At 45.7% G+C, this 20087-nt stretch overlaps 2 protein-coding genes across 2 annotated transcripts; both read left to right on the plus strand.

Annotated features, from left to right (window-relative positions):
• Positions 1-1411: 1411 nt before the first annotated feature.
• LOC138915173 (neuroblastoma breakpoint family member 6-like protein) lies at positions 1412-13792 on the plus strand. Its single transcript, XM_070219901.1, has 6 exons — positions 1412-1571; positions 1673-1882; positions 3886-3988; positions 7500-7714; positions 12503-12554; positions 13352-13792. Exons 2-6 carry the CDS (start codon positions 1705-1707, stop codon positions 13653-13655), a joined length of 852 nt encoding a protein of 283 aa, XP_070076002.1. The 5' UTR covers positions 1412-1571; positions 1673-1704; the 3' UTR covers positions 13656-13792.
• A 3325-nt stretch (positions 13793-17117) lies between these two features.
• On the plus strand, positions 17118-19492 carry LOC138925467 (neuroblastoma breakpoint family member 6-like). Its single transcript, XM_070275943.1, has 4 exons — positions 17118-17326; positions 18187-18238; positions 19055-19224; positions 19434-19492. Exons 1-4 carry the CDS (start codon positions 17182-17184, stop codon positions 19490-19492), a joined length of 426 nt encoding a protein of 141 aa, XP_070132044.1. The 5' UTR covers positions 17118-17181.
• The last annotated feature ends 595 nt before the right edge of the window (positions 19493-20087 follow it).

A 20087-nucleotide genomic window follows, 5' to 3' on the forward strand; every position in this document is an offset into this window, starting at 1 on the left:
TGTTATTATGATTACTATAATTAGCACTGCAAAACGCTCCTCCCCGTGACTTCAAGTATGTCATGTAACTTTTGCGAGCCTTCCGTTTCGTCAGTTTTAAAGTGAAGGAATTTGACAATTTTTTCTTTTTCCTACCGAATGTCAGGTCCCACAAACACCAGAAAATAGATTTCTTTAAAGCCTTTGGTGGCTCTCACGCCGCTATCATTCCACAGCATAGGTGGAGGACGGCGTGGGACGGGGAGCAGATGAGCTTCCAAAAGTGGCTGATCTACACCTCCATCCTGCACTGTGACGGGAACGCTGGGCCGCACGTGCTCACACCAGTTGCAGCCTTAACTCAGGCAAGTCCAGCAGCTAACCTGAAGAGGCCGATGCCACAGCGGGCCTGCCAAGTCTCAGGCTCACAAGACCCAGTTGGCATCGGATGCTGAGAAGGTCAGGAGAGGGTTCAGGGCATCGTTTTTCAGGGCATGAGGACAAGTCAAAGAGATCTATCGAGCAACGTTCCATGAAAACTGCCCTGGATCCCTGTCTGTTCAATATGTAGGGGAACTGAGGGAACGTAAAAAGTAGCGTCACGTTTAGAAATCTTTCCAAAAGAATGAGCACGACATGTATTCCGGGAAGTATACCTGAACTATTTTAATCATTCTGACAACTCAGAAAGAGCTCTTGTGGTACTTGAATGAGATCCACGAGTGAGAAATATGACATATGTTGTTTAGTGACGTTAAAAGCATCCTCATCAAACATGTGAACAACATTTTGATGAACAACATGCAAAAAGCAACCAAGAAATAGAGGAGGACTGCGGGAGGCAGGCGTGTTCAACTGGACTTAACTTGCTGCCCCAGTGATGGAGAAGAAGCCAACGTGACACAAGGATACAGCAAACAGAATATTTAGAGTTTCAGGACAGAAGACATGTTTTTAAATGAGTTGTTCATTCCTTTATAGGATACTCTGCTGTTGTCCTACACTTTTTAATGGATATAGAAAAAACGGTAGAAGAACATCATCATGAGAGTCGAAAAATTTAACATCTTTCACTTGTGGAAAAACCTTAAGCTCTGTTTGAATTTAAGGAGAAGGTTGGGTGACTTCATGACAGCCCTTAAGAAAATAAAACTTGTTGGGAAACTATTTCTGCCTTGATGCTTTTGTAAACATACAAGAACAAACACTGAGAAACTGTTAGGCTTGGATATGTCTTGGAAAGAAATAGGTTGGTACTATCAGCACAAGGGTAGACACCTCTTGAGAGTGGCTGCTTAGGGTGGCCCCATCGGTGCTGACTTTCAGAAGAGACCAGGGGGCCTTGTGTATCCTCGCGGCCTAGGCAACTGGAAGGCAGGGGCTCCTAAGATTCCATGACACCCCCCCACCTTCCAGTTCTGTTATTGCAACTCCAGACCGTTACCTGGCGCGCTGGCTCCTCCCTCTGTCACTCGTGTTGGAGTGTGAGCTAGAGGCAGTGCCTTTGGCTCTGAGCTCTGGCGTCTTGAACCTTGTTTTGGGGGTTACAGACTCTCAAGTGCTGTGGGGTGTTGATCACGTTGTTGCCGACAGTAAGTTAAGAATTCCTGAATCCTCACCCCTCAGTCCTCATTGAACCTATTTGCTTTCACTTGTTTTTAACCCATTCTGTGTTTGGGTCTCTTCTCCCCAGTCCCTGCCCTACCTCTTCTGCCCCACGTCACCATGGCAGTTACTCTCGGCCCTGTGTCTGATCCGGGGGCCGAAATGACCCTCCTGGAAATCAACCAGGAGCTTCAGTCCCAGCTGGAACAAAGCAAACAGGACTTTCGAGACCTCAAACAGAAGTTCCTTGTCTCTGAGTCCACTGCCTACATCCTGGCCAACCAGCTGCAGAAATACAGTAAGTCCTACAGGGTCATGGTCAGCAGAGGGATGAGTGACCACCGTGTTCCCCTAAGAAACTAAAAACTCTCCAGACCTTTTCTTCTGTTCCCTGAGGCAACACAAACTTCATTCTCACCACAGTCCAGGGAAGGTGCAAGTGGGTATTTTACCCTCAGTTTGCTGAGCATGGACAAACCGAGGCCCAAAGAGTTGAGGGACTTTTCCAGATTGGCAGTGAGGTGTAGGGTGGGATTAGGTAAAATGCCAGTGACTGATTCCTGGTGCAGGCACAGCACTGCGTGTTTCCCTCTGGAGCAGGCTAACCTGTTTCTCCCAGCATCCTCCGTGTACGGAATCGGATCCTGCATCACTCTTGGCCTAAGTGTCCGGGACTAATGAGCTCCATCAGTTCAGGCTTCTCTGAGGTCCCACTGGCAAAGCTCTGTGCTCCTTACACTGGGGAGATGGGGTGATGGTACACACCGGGGGAAGCAGGTGATGTTCCCTGCTTTACAGGAGCCTGAAGATGAGTGTGCTCCTCGCTGACACTGTGGTATCCATGAGTGACGCCATCCAGAGACGACCCTGCTGAGCGGGAAGCCGTGCTTCCTGAGCACAGGCTTTTCTTTCTGAGGCCAAGGAAGCCACTTTGCCTCTTGGGGTGAGGTAGAGGGTGTCTCTGGGGAAATGAGAGAATCCGTACCCCCTCTTCTGTGTCTCTCTGAGCTGGTGAACCTTTGGTGATGCAGGACTGCCAGCAGGTCCGGGTGACCTTGAGGGTCTGGGCTGTGAGACATGGCCCAAGTGAGAATGACGCTAAGTGGGGGTGGCCACCAGCCCCAGTAAAAACTCAAACCAGTGTCTGGGACAGGCCCTTCCCTCCCACAGTCAGCCTCGCAATTGGAAGCTCAATCGCTTGTTCTGTAAGAGGGGGCTGTGGTGACAGAAGGGATCGTGAGAACAGGGCCTCGTGCCAAACAGAGTGATTAGAAGGGATCTTGACGACTCTGAGTCTGGATGGGTGTTATTTTCCAATAAACCATCGTGGGAGTGGTTAACTTAAAATGACTGATGCAGAGAAAAGTAAACATTGAAACCTGCTATTTAAGAAAGTGAAGAGATGAGGTTTTGAGAAAGGACTAAGTTTTCCTTACAGCTTTTTTTATAGGCATAACATAACTTTAGGAAACAAATTTTGAAGATGATGAAGAAGAAAGATGTCACCCAAGATCTTGTGGTGAGGTCACACAATGCATTGGTGAAGACTGAGCTACTCTTCCTGGGCTCAGATCCAAGCTGTGGCTTTTTCTGAGCCTCACGGTTTCCTCCTCCGTTTGTATGGCGCTGTCATAGTGCCTACTTCTTTGAGCGGTTGCAATGAATCACATGAGTTATTTCTGTAAAGTTACCAGAACAGTTCTTGACACACCGGAAACACTATTTATTAGTTCTTTCTTGTACTACTTGGAATTGAAAACAACCTCTTCAACAGCCTGTGCCTATTTCCTTCAGGGACTGATGGTTATGCCTTGTATTGTTCAGAATTGCATTCATATACAGTTATATTTCATCGTGAAGGTACTTGTCCTTGAAATTCTGAGCTCAGAGGGCCCAACAATCAGTAGGCCCAGGGGCCTTCCCGAGCACACAGGGATCGCCACTTCATGCCGCTGCTTAGTGTTTTACTCAAGAGTCTGCAAGTCTTGGTAAAGTGGCCCAGGACTCGGGGTCAGTCTCAGGGCATGTGAATTCTGAGCTTGAAAAATGTCAGCTAATCTTGTCTGGTCACTTTCTCTGCCTTGGAGCTTCTCTTTGCTCAGCTCTCAAATGAGAAGTGACCAAATGCTGTGTATTTGGGAGGCTGAGAAATAGAAGGTGGAAATCTCAGTGGAGAGCCTGGTGCTGGGGTTCTATCTGCCTCTGAGAGAAGAAGATGGAGCCTGCCTCCTCCCTTGCAGGCAGTGACCACAGCAGCATGGCCAGCTTTCCACTGAGGCCTGCCTCTCTGTCTTTCCTCAGAGTCTGGAGCGTGCAAAGACATCATTGAATCGGTGCTGGGGGAGAAGCTGCAGTTCCAGGAGGAGAAGCCCACAGAGAAGTCAACGTTAGCGGAGAAGCTCAAGTAAGCGGGGCTCTGTGCTGGAGGTCTGCTGGGAAGTTGTAGGCATCTCTGAAGGGGGCAAGGAGCAACTCTGGACCAGGAGAATGGCCAAAATTTTCATGGCAGCCACATGCATCCCAATTTTGCATAACACCATTAGAGAACAATAATTGGTAAACTATGGACTCCAATTACTCAAAGGTTCCCTGAGTCTTTTTTTAAAATAAAATTTATTGAGGTGAAATTCACAGAACCTAAAGTTGGCTAAATTCGAGTGAACCATTCAGTGGCATTTAGGACATTCAGGATGTGGTGCAATCACTACCGCATTTACCTTTAATCACAATCACCTCCTGACTGACTACAGTTTGTCAGACTTTCTCTGAAAAAAAGCTGTCTTTCTAAAGGTTTTGAGAAACCTCCAGACTGTTTTCCACAGTGGCTGCACCAATTTATATTCCCAACAACAGTGTAGGAGGGTATCTTTTTCTCCACCTCTATACGGAATCTAGAAACCAAACCAAACCAAACAAACAGACTCATAGACACAGGAAATAAACTGGTGATTACCAGAGGGAGGAGGGGTTGGGGGTGGGTGAAATGGGTGAAGGGGATTAAGAGGTACAACCTTCCAGTTACAAAATAAGTAAGTCATGGGGTTGGAATGTAGAGCACAGGGACGGTAGTCCACAATATTGGAACAACTTTGCATGGTGACAGTCTTACATCTATTTCGTTTACCCGTTCTCAAGAGTTATATTTACATCGTCCACAAAAACCTCATGAGACATTAAACAAAATCAGCTGTTATTCTAAGTTATTACTCTTGTTGACAAATTTTGTAACAGAGAACATGAGCTCATTTGACGAGTAAACCCAGGCTGTATGTCTGCATTATATCCACTGCCGATAACTCTGAGAACATGTCTATTTTAAATCAAACCAGCACACTTAAACAGGCTTTGATTTCCCAAAGTTCATTTTAGATCCTGTTAAATAGCTTTGTCTTTCAGGAGGTTCTGTATATTAATTAAAGACTGTGTTCCGTTCTAAGAGATTTTGAATCCTGTCTTTGAAGGGTGACCCCTCAGGTGGACTCATCTGAAGCAGAGGTTCCCCAGAGTGGCCATTATAATTCCAAATTATCTCAAAAGTTTGCCTATTTTCAGCTGTTTAGTTTCAGATCAGGCATTTTGGGGGAGTTGAAGTGGCAAATCTCAGTGAGAGAAGAGAAAGCAGCATCAGGCTTGGCTTCTGCCCTGGCATGTTCAATTATTTAACCATTTTTCTCTTAAAGAGGCAGTAAAATATTTCTTATTTTCTTTAGAAGCATCAAAAGATTAAAATAGGCTTCCTGTTGTAGCTGGCTTGTTCCGATTGCATGTATCTGTTTGAGTAAACTGAAACTGCCTCATTTTGGCCATTGTAAAGTGAGAGCTCCTCTGTATGCTCGATTTGCAGAGCCTGAAGGGTGGGTTTATGAGCTCTTGCAATATCAGGCAAGGGACACGTTCCCCAGCGACACATAATGTTTATTCCCACTACAGAATCCATAATGCAATGCAGCAAAACAGATGTAATTGTTTTACAGAAGGTCTATTTACATACACCAACTTGGACAAACCTTTATCTTTATTTTTTCAACTCTTGTACCCCTAATTATAACTTATATTAGAATTTCACTCACAAGTTTTGGTATTACAGTGTTATGTAGGGAATGCATTCTCAGCTAGGCATAATATTTAACCCCAAAAAAGCATCCAGGCAAAGTTGACGTAATCTCCTCATGTAATATTAGGGTAAACACTTTAATCTTTATACTTGTACCAACCTGAGCAGCCTAATTGTTGCCCCAAACAAGTGTTGATAGGTTTCTCGCTGTGATTTCTGCCTACTTACTTTTAAAATTTTTTTCAAACTGGAAGAAATAGAACAAGTTTGTCTGATATTCTTGAATGTTGGGGGCCAATCTGGGGTCCCTTTAGCCCATCGAACCTTAGGCAGTGTTTTAGTCAAAGCTTCATTTTGACTGTATTTGCGTCTGTTCTATTCACCCTGCTCTTTCTTTTTAATGACTAAAGATTGCCATCCTGTTGGAGTGAGTGAGTTCTGTCACTCTTCCCTTCTTCACTTCTCTTTGTTAACTTGATGTTTCCATTTGCATCTGTGAGACCACAAGAAGAAGCTGAGACCCCAAATTTGATTATGTTTTTGAGATTAGTCGTTGTATTTTCCTTTTAATTTGGTGTTTCATAGGGACCAGTAAAACAGCTCTTTATGAAGAGAGCTCTCTAAAAGTTTTCTAACTTAAAGATCCATTGTTTGGCCATCTTCTCTCCAGAGTTTCAAGAATATTGTGGTCAAACAGTGTCACAAAAGAAAACCACCCGTTTCAGACATTGGCTTCTAACTATAATTAGACCATCTACTCAGAATTAACCCCAATGGGCTCTGCTTGGTGACAGACAGCATGTTTCCCATTCCGATACACAGCGACAGAGAGACACTCAGATCCAGACACAGAAATACCAGACACCAGTGAACCAATTCCCAGATGGAGGGTAGAAAGTCCTACAACTGTTCCCACTCCAAATGCGCGCCCAGACGGCCCCTCCGTGAATGGAAAGGACCCAAGTTGGCACTTCCGTGAACGGAGGGTCCCCAAAAGAGGGGAAGGAAGTTCATGGGCATCTCTGAGGCAACTTACTCTATTTCAGAGTCCATCGACTTCCCAGAAGGAAGAAGCAGCCAACAAACCAATCTAGAATCTGTTTCCTCACCATAAGAAAATGGGCCTAGGGTCAGTGGCTCCGAGACAGATGGAAAGTACTGAGGGCAGTCCCTAGGGCAAATGACCGAGGTGGCTGCAGGACTGCTTCCCAGGAAATCCCAGTTGGCCTGGGGCCATGGACCCATGGGCAAGAGCCTTCTGGTTGGCTCATCAAATTTTACCACCTACAAACATCGGTTCTTTACCCGCCACACAAGAGGGGCCCAATAAAAACTGGAACACCAGGCTTAAGGCAAGGAGAGGGTTGTTATTTCGGGTGACATGAGCCAGGAGATGAGAGGGAGCCCTCACATTTGTCTCATTTCATCTCGTCTCACCGAAAGAGGGGACGTGAGTGTTTTTAAAGGTGTGTGAGGATTGTGGCTGCTTGTAGATGGTGGGGGGACTCAGTGGCCTTGCTGGTCAGAACTTTCCCACCAGCCTGCATTCGGCCTTGGGACACTGTTTGCAGGGGGGAGGAGGAGATGATAGGGAACCCAGGTGCTTTGTCTCCATGGTGGGTAGAGTATTCTGGAGCCAGGGAGTAAGCGGGGAAAGAGTGCTTTGGTGTTAGCCCCACATATGCTGGGTTTAATGGAGGGGAACTGATAGCAGGCTGGCAGCAGCAGGTCACCATACATGTGCCAGAATTCTGCTACAATAGCTCCTTGGGGATGTTCTCACACAAATCTCCATGAAAAATCTTATCATCTATGGTTCGACTCTTTGCATGTTTAAACGGTCTCTTCTGTGCCACCTTAGGAAATACGATGTCCTAATCCAAGATCAGGCTCGAGAGCTGGCCCAGTTACGGCAAACGATAGAGAAAGGCAGAGAAGTCTCTGTGCTCCTCAAGCAGCACCTCAGGAACCTTCTCACCCACGATGACCCTACCAACTTCCAGGGTCAGGGCTTTCAAGAACGACTGGCTGAGGGCCGCAGGCTGGTGAAGCGCCTTGCCCGAAAGCTCAGCCCAGGTAAGGCGGTCATAGGCCCTGACTGCACTGAGCTGCTCCAAGAGATTCCACTCACGAGGATTTTTTTTTTTAACCAGTCGTTCTGGTTTCCATGTCCCATTTGGGGCCATCACAGGAGCAGCACTGGCAGGGTGGGAACAGAGAGGAGAAATGCACTGGGTACAGGCCACAGTGGTCCAACTAGAGGTTTCTTTCCTGATGGACGGTGAATCACATTAATTGATTTTTGAGTGTTGAACCCCCTTTTCATAGCTGGAATCAATCTCACTTGGTTGTGGTGTATAATTCTTTGTATACTTTCTTGGATTCAATCTGTCAAATCTTGTTGATGATTTTTGCACCTATGTTCGTGAAACTTATTGGCCTGGAGTGTTCCTTTTTGTAACATCTTTGTCTGGTTTTTGTATTAGGAGAATGTTGACTTCATAGAATGTGTTAGGATGTATTCCCTCTGTTTCTATTTTCTGGAAGAGATGGTAGACAACTGGCCTAATTTCTTCCTTAAATATTTGATAGAATTCACCAGTGAATTTATCTGGGCCTGGTGCTTTCTGTTTGGGAAGATTCTTTTGTTGTTTCAATTTCTGTAGTAGATATAAGCCTATTCAGATGATCTGTTTCTCCTTGTGGGAATTCTGGTAGATTGTGTGTTTCAAGTAATGGATGCATTTCAAACTTCAGGGCACAGATTGGTTCCTAACATTCCTTGATTATCCATTTGATGTCCATGGGATCAGTAGTGCCAGTCCCTCTTTCACTTCTCATATGAGTAATCTGTATCTTCTGTCTTCTCATTCCTTCTCAGCATAGTGCCTGCCCTAGAGAATGTTCCATGTGAGCTTGAGAAGAATCTGTGTTCTTCCCTCGTTTGATGAAGAATTGTAGAAGTGTCGATTCTATCAAGTTGATTGATGGTGCTGTTTATTTCAACTCTATCCTTCCTGATTTTCTGCCTGCTGCATCTCTCTGTTTCTGACAGAGGGGTGTTGAAATCTCCAACTGTAATACCGGATTCATCTACTTCTCCTTGCAGCTCTCACTTTTTGCCTCAGTTATTTTCGTGCTCTTCTCCTAGGTGCAGCTTAAAAACTGTTATGTCTTTGGAGAATGGACCCCGTTTTGTTACGTGACACCCCTCTTTATCCCTGATCATTTTCATTGGTCTGAAGTCTGCTTTGTCTGAAATTGTTTGAGCTACTGCAGCTTTGTTTTGATCAGTGATAGCGTGGTATATCTTTCTCCATCCTGTTTCTCTTATTCTATCTGTGCCTTTTTATTTAAAGTGGATATCTTGTACACATCATCTAATTAAGTCTTATTTTTTCATCCGCTCTGACAGTCTTTCTTTTAATTGGTGCATTTCTTTTTTTTATTTTTTATTTTTTAAAGATTTTATTTTTTCCCTTTTTCTCCCCAAAGCCCCCCAGTACATAGTTGTATATTCTTCGTTGTGGGTCCTTCTAGCTGCAGCATGTGGGACGCCGCCTCAGCGTGGTTTGATGAGCAGTGTCATGTCTGTGCCCAGGATTCGAACCAACGAAACACTGGGCCACCTGCAGCGGAGCGCACAGACTTAACCACTCGGCCGCGGGGCCAGCCCCTTAATTGGTGCATTTAGACCACTGACTTGGAAGGATTTTGTTGATATACTTGGATTAACGTCTACCATATTAGTTACTGTTTTATATTCATTGTTCTCTTCCTGGTTTCTTTTTTTTGTGTTCCACTCTTTTTCCGTCTTCTCTGGTTGTGAAAAAGAATTTTACGTGATTCCGTTTTTTCCTCCTCTCTTGGCATGTCAACTGTACTCTTATTTTTTCTTTCTTCTTTTTCAGGAGTTGCCCTGGAGTTTGCAATGTACATTTAAAAATCATCCAAGTGCTCTTTCAAAGAACAGTGTACTGTTTCATGGCTAACACAAGTGCCTAATAACACAGTATTCCCAATTCATTCCACCCATCTGTTAGAGCATTACTGTCATTCATTTCACTTATCCATAAGCTGCTTATCCAAATCCATTATTGCTACTATTGTTTTGAACAGTTATCAGTTAGATCAATCAAGAAAAAGACAAATAAATTATTGTATTTGAATTCATTGCTTCAAAATGCTCTTCCTTTCTTTGTGTAGATGCCAGTTTCTGACTTATATCATTTTCCTTTGTTCTGAGGAAGTTCTTTGAACATTTCTTGCAAGGCAGGCCTACTGGTGACAAATTCCTTCAATTCTTCTTTGTCTAGGAATGTTGCCTTTTTCTCTTGCTGATGAAGGATAATTTACTGGATACAGAATTCAAGGTGGGTGGGGTGTCTTCCTTATACTCCCTTCTCTTCTTGCTTGCATGGTTTCAGAGAAGTCTGATATACCTCTTATCCTTACTCTTCTCTGGGTAAGGTATTTTTCCCTCTGCTTTCATTTAGACTTTTCTTTTGTCTTTGATTTTCTGCATTTTGAATATGACATTCTTTCCTAGGTGTATACATTTTGGTATTTCCCTGGTTGCTATTCTCTGAGCTTCCTGGATCTGTGGTTCAATGTCTATAATTAATTTTAGGGGATGCTGGCCCCACGGCCAAGAGGTTAAGTTCACACGCTCCACTCGGCAGTGCAGGGTTTCACTGATTCAGATCCTGGATGCGTACATGGCGCTTCTCATTAAACCATAATGGGGCGGGATCACATATGCCACAACTAAAAGAACCCAGAGTAGAATGTACAACTATGTACTGGGGGGATGTGTGGAGAAAAGGCAGAAGAAAAAAAGAAGATTGGGAACAGTTGTTAGCTCAGGTGCCAATATTAAAAAAAAAAAAACAAAAAAAAACCTTTGGGTGGCAAAAACTGAAAAAATTTTTAGGAAATTCTCAGTCATTATTGCTTCAAATGCTTCTTGTGTGCTCCTTCTGATAGTCACGTTACACATATTTACACCTCTTGTGATTGTTCCACAGTTCTTGGATCATCTCTTCCTTTTCATTCTTTTTCCTCTTTGCATTTCAGTTTTAGAAATTTCTCTCGATATTTCTCCAAGCTCGCAGGTTCTTTGCTCAGCCGTGTCCAGTGTACTGTTGAACCTCTAAGGCACTCTCCATTTCTGTCCCAGTGTTTTTCATTTCTACCATCTCCTTTGGATTCTTTCTTAGAGTTCCCATCTTTCTACTTACCTTCCCCTTATGTTCCTGCATGCTGTCCACCTTTCCCTTTGGAGCCGTTAGCATGTTAATCACTGTCATTTTAAATTCCTGCTCTAGTAATTCCACCATGTCTGCCATATTGGAGCCTGGTTCTAATGCTTAGTTTCTTTCTTCAAACTGTGTTTTTTTTTGTCTCATACTATGTCTTATAATGTTTTGTTAAAAGCCAAACATGATATACTGGGTAAAGGATTTGAGGTAAGTAGGCCTTAGTGTGAAGTTTTGTCTTTACCTGGCTAGGGGTTGGGCTGGGTTTCCTGTTTATTGGAGCTGTAGATGTCAGAGGCTTAAGTCTCCTCTGGAATTCTTGGTTTTGTGTTCTCAGCTCTCTGGAGTGTCCCTGGTGATTTCTGCTTAAATGAGGCCTGAGAACGTGCAGTTCTTTCAGTTGTATCCTTTCCGTTATATTCCCCTGTTATCATCTAGAATAGATGTGTGTGTGTGTGTGTGTGTGTGTGTGTGTGTGTGTGTGTGGAAACATTCTGTAGTCCTATGATCAGGGCTCAGTCTTTGAGTCAGACTGGGTCCCTGGGCTGTGGCCTTCACAAGAGCTTCTCAGGGTTCACCTTCCAGGTGCCCTCGATGGAAAAGGAAGGCTAGAGGGGCTGGAGTTGGGCATTTCCTTTCCCCAAGGTCAGTTGGGTTGTGGTAATATCCCAGTTGGTTAGGCTCTGGTCAAATAGTTTCTTTGAGAGCAGGCTTTGTCAAGAAAAACAAAATGCTCCGGATCTATCTAATAATAGCTACTTTCATCTCACTCTGCCAGAGGTGTAAGGAGATTTTTCTCTAGTCTTCACTGTGAGAAACTGATAGGGCTCCTGGACAGAAAACTCTCCAGAACTCTTGGGTTTCTCCCACGACTGGGCCCCCTGATGCTTTTAACTCAAACTTCTCCACACTGAGTCTCCAGCAATTAGTCAATTACATGCTAAGTTTTCCTCCTCTGGTCCTGGCTCCTGCCTAGGTTTCTGCTTCAATAGGTTGTAATTCTCTTTGTTTGCCTAGCCTGTTTGTATGTCCAGTTTGGGGGGCAGTGGTTTGCTCTCTGACCTTCATTCTCTGACGGATCGAAGAAGAGTGGTTGATTTTCAGTTTGTTCAGCTCCTTTCTTGTTGTGAGGACAGGAGTGATGACTTCCAAGATCCTTACTTGTGGGACCAGAAACTGGAAGTCTCTTTAGACGTCTTGAGGGGAGACTGAGAGCTTGTTTATGGTCTCCTTAGAGAAAGTTCCCACTGTGCCTGACAGCCAGCTTTACGTCAAGACAAATGATACAGTTGTAGAAGTCCAGAGGGAATCTGGACAAGTACATGGTGATCTTGGGAACAAAAGACATGTCTAACATTTTTTCCAGTTTCACGTAGAGCATGCCATCAGGGAAACTGTGTCTGATGGATCATAAAAACAAAAAAGGGCATTCATTTAATACAAAGAAGAGACCTTTCAGTACGATTCTCTCAGCGTATCCTGAAATTGTAGTTGGGGATTTATGTCTTCATGACCAGACAGGCCATTGTGTTTACAATGGGTGGCATGGAACTCCTTAGTGCCTGCTGGACATTTCTGAATTTGGAATTTCTGAATTTTTCTGCAGAAAATCATGCAGAGGAGGAGAACAAAGAAGAAAAAGCATCAATGGACCCCAGGTAACAAGGAATGATCAGGGCCTGGAAGACGATGGGTAAAATAAGAGGATGGTTCCCAAATAAAGACCGAGAGGCCAACACTAGCCATGGATTTCTAAGGCAAAAGTGACAGAAACTGCTGGTTGAATTATTCCATTCACTTAAGCGATCAGGAAATAGCTTTCTAAAAAGGTTGTCATTTGCTTTTGTGATACTTGTCATACTAACGTAAGGGAAATTAACCCTTCTCAGGGAATTTGCTGTAGTCACAGAATCCATCTGTTCTCTCCTCTGTGGCTAAACCTAAGATGAGATGGATATCTGCTTTCTGCATGGTGAACTTTAGCTTGTTGGCATGAATTTCATAGTAAGAAATGTAATTAGACCAAAACAATCATGTCCCGTCACAATATTGATAGAAAGAAGTCTAGAAGGCACAAGGTCTCTGGGCATGTACAATGTGTCAGGAACGTGCATTCCTTGGGTGGCAGTATGTAAAATTCAACATCATTTCTGCACGCGGTTGAGCCACTGTTCTGGTTCTCTGTGTCTGCTGAGTGCCATTGCTGTACCATCCAGGTAGAGTTGATTCTCCTTCCTCATTGAGTGCTATCTGGCCAGTTCGCTGAGCGCCCACTCCCCTCTCTCCTGCCCTCAGGGGCAACCAGACCATGCCCTCATCATACGAGGATTGTTTTCTTTCTCTTTGAGGGGACTGTCCCTCACTTTCTGTGACCACTCTCTCTACCAGCAATCAGGACCACCTGGGACTCCACCATCCGATCCTTCTTGGTTTCATCATATACTTTTTCCCCTAGCCTGAGCACAGAGCTACAGGAAAAAGAGAGTGTGACAGAAGCCCTGAAGGGGTCAGTGGATGAAGGCCCTGTGACTTCTTCAGGTCACCAGTACCCGTCTGGTTGCCACGAGCCTCCCAGCACCAATGTTTTCTTGTCTGAGGAGCACGAAGACTTCTCTGCTCTGGTTGCAGCTACTGAGTACTCAGATCAACAGGAGAAGAAAGCTCCAACAGGTCTCCCAGGTAGTGTCCATATTCATGTTCCCAATGTCCCTGTCCAGGTCAAGATATGTCATCACTTCAGTCTGGCCCTGGAGACGTAACTTGGTTTGAATCAGAATCTAGGACTCAGTTTTAAGCACACACATCGGGTGGGTCAGGTAGTTCGACACTCTTCCGAGTCCCAGGCCAAATCTCTGTCATCCCCGTTACCATGCCTGCTCCACTGCAAACAGTAGTCTCTATCTCCTCTAAGTTGGTTTATCCTCAGTAGGGAGCCATCTAAGTGTCAAAAGATAAACACCTCTTGAATGTGTCTGGAAGTTTACCACCCAGGGCGTGGTGTGAACCCTGGCACCCTCCACCACTTGGAATAGCAAGAATCCTGTTCTCCAGGTGGCACCATAGATTCTTTCCTCTTTAGGAGTGATTAAATTCCATCCATCAGTCTAGTCTCGGTGTAGAACTTCCTCCAAACCAACAGCAGCCAGCATACCTGATGGAGTAAGAGCTGAATCTTGCCACAGCCTTTCCAGAAAGCTACTAGATGAGCTCCTCATGACCTCGGGAAGAATATGTTGAACTCTTTGCCCAGGTTCAGGGAAGAGAACTTTGTTGTATTGATCTGCCAATTCAGAGACAGTCTGCCCTATGACTCAGGAAAGGAAGCCTGGTGCCTTTTCAGAAGACACAACCCGAGGCCTCCTGGAATATTCTGAGACTATCCTGTTCTCACGCTGAGAAGACTTATGTCCCTGTGTTGAAACAGGCCCCTGGGTTGGTAATGTGTCAAGAAGCAACTTTTTATGATGACTGGCCCTGTCCAAATTTATTTGCAGAAACTCAAAAAGATCAGAAGGATGAGGAAAGAGATGAGCCAACAGCCCCCAGGTAACTGATAATCCTGGTTGTGAAAGCAATGGTGACATCTGAAGATCTCAAATCCAGGGAGAATTAGAAAGTACCAGTAGACCTGTTTCATCCCATCACACTACCACGAATCACCCCTTTTAAGAATGCTGTCTGTTTCCTTGGGACTTGTCCTGTTAGTTTCCACTTGGTATTAATGTCTCAAGTTTAGGAACCTAGAATCAGCTTGACACCAGGCAAACTAACCAATCTTAGAGATTTCCTGCACTCAGGGAGACCACGGGTCCTCTCTTGTTTGGGGAAAACTAAGATAAGTTGCATAACTTCTGTCTGCACATTTGGCCTGTTTAACGGTGAGGATTTCGTAGCACGACATACAGCTCGACAAAAATGTGTCTATGGTATTACAGTATTGACAGAAACAGGCCTAGAAGGCGCAAGATGTCTGGGAGCCCACAGTGCCCCAGGAGCCTTTACTCACCGGGCCTCTGTAAGAAAAGTGGCACGGAAGTTATGCTTTGGAGTTGCAGGAACTCCTGTGGTTCTCGTTGTGTGCTCTGTGTCATGACTGTGCCATAGAGGAGAGCTGAGTCTCCTTCCTCATTAACTCGTTATCTGGACGGGGCAGTGAGCACCTGCTGCCCTCCCTCCCCCCACCACGGCAGCCTCACTTACTTGCAGTCAGAGAAGGACTGTTATCTTCTTCCTGTTTCAAGGGATGCCCTCTTTACCTTCTGTGACCTCTCCCTTAGTCTTCCCATCAGAACCAGTGGGGAAGTTGCGGTGTCCAGTCTTTCCTCGTTTAATATTCTGTTATCTTTGTGCCTCTGGGCTCAGCTGGGAGCTGCAGGAGGAGGAGGAAATGGATGATGCGTGTCAGGATTCTTTGGATGAAAAGTATTTGGCTCTTTCCAGTCACCATGACTTGTCTGACTCCTGCCACCCTCCCGACAGTCCCACCATCCCATCTGATGAGCATGAAATCTGCTCTCGTCTGGATGGAGCCCGTGAGTACTCTATTGGAAAGAGGACAAGCTCCGAATGGTCTCCCAGGTAGCCTCCATGTTCTTTGTGCTCACACCTCTGTCCAGGTACAGAAATGTCTCTTTGATGGCAGGCCTTGGAGACCCATCTTGGTTTCCATCAGAATCTAGGACTCAGTTTTAAGCACACACATCGGGTGGGTCAGGTAGTTCGACACTCTTCCGAGTCCCAGGCCAAATCTCTGTCATCCCCGTTACCATGCCTGCTCCACTGCAAACAGCAGTCTCTGTCTCCCCTAAGTTGGTTTATCCTCAGTAGGGAGCCATCTAAGTGTCAAAAGATAAACACCTCTTGAATGTGTCTGGAAGTTTACCACCCAGGGCGTGGTGTGAACCCTGGCACCCTCCACCACTTTGAATAGCAAGAATCCTGTTCTCCAGGTGGCACCATAGATTCTTTCCTCTTTAGGAGTGATTAAATTCCATCCATCAGTCTAGTCTCGGTGTAGAACTTCCTCCAAACCAACAGCAGCCAGCATACCTGATGGAGTAAGAGCTGAATCTTGCCACAGCCTTTCCAGAAAGCTACTAGATGAGCTCCTCATGACCTCGGGAAGAATATGTTGAACTCTTTGCCCAGGTTCAGGGAAGAGAACTTTGTTGTATTGATCTGCCAATTCAGAGACAGTCTGCCCTATGACTCAGGAAAGGAAGCCTCGTCCCTTTTCAGAAGACACAACCCGAGGCCTCCTGGAATATTCTGAGACTATCCTGTTCTCACGCTGAGAAGACTTATGTCCCTGTGTTGAAACAGGCCCCTGGGTTGGTAATGTGTCAAGAAGCAACTTTTTATGATGACTGGCCCTGTCCAAATTTATTTGCAGAAACTCAAAAAGATCAGAAGGATGAGGAAAGAGATGAGCCAACAGCCCCCAGGTAACTGATAATCCTGGTTGTGAAAGCAATGGTGACATCTGAAGATCTCAAATCCAGGGAGAATTAGAAAGTACCAGTAGACCTGTTTCATCCCATCACACTACCACGAATCACCCCTTTTAAGAATGCTGTCTGTTTCCTTGGGACTTGTCCTGTTAGTTTCCACTTGGTATTAATGTCTCAAGTTTAGGAACCTAGAATCAGCTTGACACCAGGCAAACTAACCAATCTTAGAGATTTCCTGCACTCAGGGAGACCACGGGTCCTCTCTTGTTTGGGGAAAACTAAGATAAGTTGCATAACTTCTGTCTGCACATTTGGCCTGTTTAACGGTGAGGATTTCGTAGCACGACATACAGCTCGACAAAAATGTGTCTACGGTATTACAGTATTGACAGAAACAGGCCTAGAAGGCGCAAGATGTCTGGGAGCCCACAGTGCCCCAGGAGCCTTTACTCACTGGGCCTCTGTAAGAAAAGTGGCACGGAAGTTATGCTTTGGAGTTGCAGGAACTCCTGTGGTTCTCGTTGTGTGCTCTGTGTCATGACTGTGCCATAGAGGAGAGCTGAGTCTCCTTCCTCATTAACTCGTTATCTGGACGGGGCAGTGAGCACCTGCTGCCCTCCCTCCCCCCACCACGGCAGCCTCACTTACTTGCAGTCAGAGGAGGACTGTTATCTTCTTCCTGTTTCAAGGGATGCCCTCTTTACCTTCTGTGACCTCTCCCTTAGTCTTCCCATCAGAACCAGTGGGGAAGTTGCGGTGTCCAGTCTTTCCTCGTTTAATATTCTGTTATCTTTGTGCCTCTGGGCTCAGCTGGGAGCTGCAGGAGGAGGAGGAAATGGATGATGCGTGTCAGGATTCTTTGGATGAAAAGTATTTGGCTCTTTCCAGTCACCATGACTTGTCTGACTCCTGCCACCCTCCCGACAGTCCCACCATCCCATCTGATGAGCATGAAATCTGCTCTCGTCTGGATGGAGCCCGTGAGTACTCTATTGGAAAGAGGACAAGCTCCGAATGGTCTCCCAGGTAGCCTCCATGTTCTTTGTGCTCACACCTCTGTCCGGGTACACAAATGTCTCTTTGATGGCAGGCCTTGGAGACCCATCTTGGTTTCAATCAGAATCCAGGACTCAGTTTTAAGCACACACATCGGGTGGGTCAGGTAGTTCGACACTCTTCCGAGTCCCAGGCCAAATCTCTGTCATCCCCGTTACCATGCCTGCTCCACTGCAAACAGCAGTCTCTATCTCCTCTAAGTTGGTTTACCCTCAGTAGGGAGCCATCTAAGTGTCAAAAGATAAACACCTCTTGAATGTGTCTGGAAGTTTACCACCCAGGGCGTGGTGTGAACCCTGGCACCCTCCACCACTTGGAATAGCAAGAATCCTGTTCTCCAGGTGGCACCATAGATTCTTTCCTCTTTAGGAGTGATTAAATTCCATCCATCAGTCTAGTCTCGGTGTAGAACTTCCTCCAAACCAACAGCAGCCAGCATACCTGATGGAGTAAGAGCTGAATCTTGCCACAGCCTTTCCAGAAAGCAACTAGATGAGCTCCTCATGACCCCGGGAAGAATATGTTGAACTCTTTGCCCAGGTTCAGGGAAGAGAACTTTGTTGTATTGATCTGCCAATTCAGAGACAGTCTGCCCTATGACTCAGGAAAGGAAGCCTGGTGCCTTTTCAGAAGACACAACCCGAGGCCTCCTGGAATATTCTGAGACTATCCTGTTCTCACGCTGAGAAGACTTATGTCCCTGTGTTGAAACAGGCCCCTGGGTTGGTAATGTGTCAAGAAGCAACTTTTTATGATGACTGGCCCTGTCCAAATTTATTTGCAGAAACTCAAAAAGATCAGAAGGATGAGGAAAGAGATGAGCCAACAGCCCCCAGGTAACTGATAATCCTGGTTGTGAAAGCAATGGTGACATCTGAAGATCTCAAATCCAGGGAGAATTAGAAAGTACCAGTAGACCTGTTTCATCCCATCACACTACCACGAATCACCCCTTTTAAGAATGCTGTCTGTTTCCTTGGGACTTGTCCTGTTAGTTTCCACTTGGTATTAATGTCTCAAGTTTAGGAACCTAGAATCAGCTTGACACCAGGCAAACTAACCAATCTTAGAGATTTCCTGCACTCAGGGAGACCACGGGTCCTCTCTTGTTTGGGGAAAACTAAGATAAGTTGCATAACTTCTGTCTGCACATTTGGCCTGTTTAACGGTGAGGATTTCGTAGCACGACATACAGCTCGACAAAAATGTGTCTACGGTATTACAGTATTGACAGAAACAGGCCTAGAAGGCGCAAGATGTCTGGGAGCCCACAGTGCCCCAGGAGCCTTTACTCACTGGGCCTCTGTAAGAAAAGTGGCACGGAAGTTATGCTTTGGAGTTGCAGGAACTCCTGTGGTTCTCGTTGTGTGCTCTGTGTCATGACTGTGCCATAGAGGAGAGCTGAGTCTCCTTCCTCATTAACTCGTTATCTGGACGGGGCAGTGAGCACCTGCTGCCCTCCCTCCCCCCACCACGGCAGCCTCACTTACTTGCAGTCAGAGGAGGACTGTTATCTTCTTCCTGTTTCAAGGGATGCCCTCTTTACCTTCTGTGACCTCTCCCTTAGTCTTCCCATCAGAACCAGTGGGGAAGTTGCGGTGTCCAGTCTTTCCTCGTTTAATATTCTGTTATCTTTGTGCCTCTGGGCTCAGCTGGGAGCTGCAGGAGGAGGAGGAAATGGATGATGCGTGTCAGGATTCTTTGGATGAAAAGTATTTGGCTCTTTCCAGTCACCATGACTCGTCTGACTCCTGCCACCCTCCCGACAGTCCCACCATCCCATCTGATGAGCATGAAATCTGCTCTCGTCTGGATGGAGCCCGTGAGTACTCTATTGGAAAGAGGACAAGCTCCGAATGGTCTCCCAGGTAGCCTCCATGTTCTTTGTGCTCACACCTCTGTCCGGGTACACAAATGTCTCTTTGATGGCAGGCCTTGGAGACCCTTCTTGGTTTCAATCAGAATCTAAGATTCAGTTGTAAGCACAAACATGGGGTGTGTCAAGTAGCTGTACACCCTTCCAGGTCCCAGATCAAATCTCTGTCACCCTGGGACCCAATGCCAAGCACAGGCTGATGAACACCAGGTAAACCAGAGTGGGGAGATTCAAGAGATCATAACGCTTCCAGCCACCACTGATGCTCCTGCACAACAGGAGTCTCCATGAGCTCCTTCTAGAAACATAGGCCCTCTGATCTCTCCTGTAAGTTTCTTCCTAATTGAGTTCCTGAACTGAGCATTAATGACTGTCCAAGTAGGGTGGCAGTCTTGCCTATTTCTTTGGAAATGTTGTTATCATGGTTCCTCAGCTCTGGACTCTGGTCTCTCTCACCTCTGAGATATCTTGTCCTTGCTAAACAGTCTGCTGAGAAACGAGACAAAGATACCTCTGTCTTTCCATGTCTGGAGTTTTCGCTGAAATCAAGGCATGGGCCCTGGTGGCCCCACCTCTATGAATCACCCAGGATCCTGGCCTCTCGAAAGTGCCAAATACGCTTTCCTCCGTGGGGTGTATGGATTCCATCCATCAGGCTCGTCTTGGTGTACAATCCCACCTATGTCACCAAACACCAGGGTGTCTGCTGGGGCCAAGCTGACTCTTTCGGCAACACCTCTTGAAGGCTGCTGACATGTTCCCTGTGATCTCTGGTGAAAATAGACGTATTTAACTGTTTGCTCGACTCA

Source organism: Equus caballus, chromosome 8 (genome assembly GCF_041296265.1).
Source record: "Equus caballus isolate H_3958 breed thoroughbred chromosome 8, TB-T2T, whole genome shotgun sequence".
In the NCBI taxonomy this organism is placed as follows: domain Eukaryota; kingdom Metazoa; phylum Chordata; class Mammalia; order Perissodactyla; family Equidae; genus Equus; species Equus caballus.

Bases quoted from the DNA above. Each gene is read 5' to 3' on its own strand.
- LOC138915173 (XM_070219901.1), top strand. From the start codon at position 1,705: ATGGCAGTTACTCTCGGCCCTGTGTCTGATCCGGGGGCCGAAATGACC. The intron at 1,883-3,885 runs GTAAGTCCTACA...GTCTTTCCTCAG, and splicing joins CAACCAGCTGCAGAAATACA to AGTCTGGAGCGTGCAAAGAC. The intron at 12,555-13,351 runs GTAACAAGGAAT...TTTTTCCCCTAG, and splicing joins AAAGCATCAATGGACCCCAG to CCTGAGCACAGAGCTACAGG.
- LOC138925467 (XM_070275943.1), top strand. From the start codon at position 17,182: ATGGATGATGCGTGTCAGGATTCTTTGGATGAAAAGTATTTGGCTCTT. The intron at 17,327-18,186 runs GTGAGTACTCTA...ATTTATTTGCAG, and splicing joins CTCTCGTCTGGATGGAGCCC to AAACTCAAAAAGATCAGAAG. The intron at 18,239-19,054 runs GTAACTGATAAT...CTCTGGGCTCAG, and splicing joins GATGAGCCAACAGCCCCCAG to CTGGGAGCTGCAGGAGGAGG.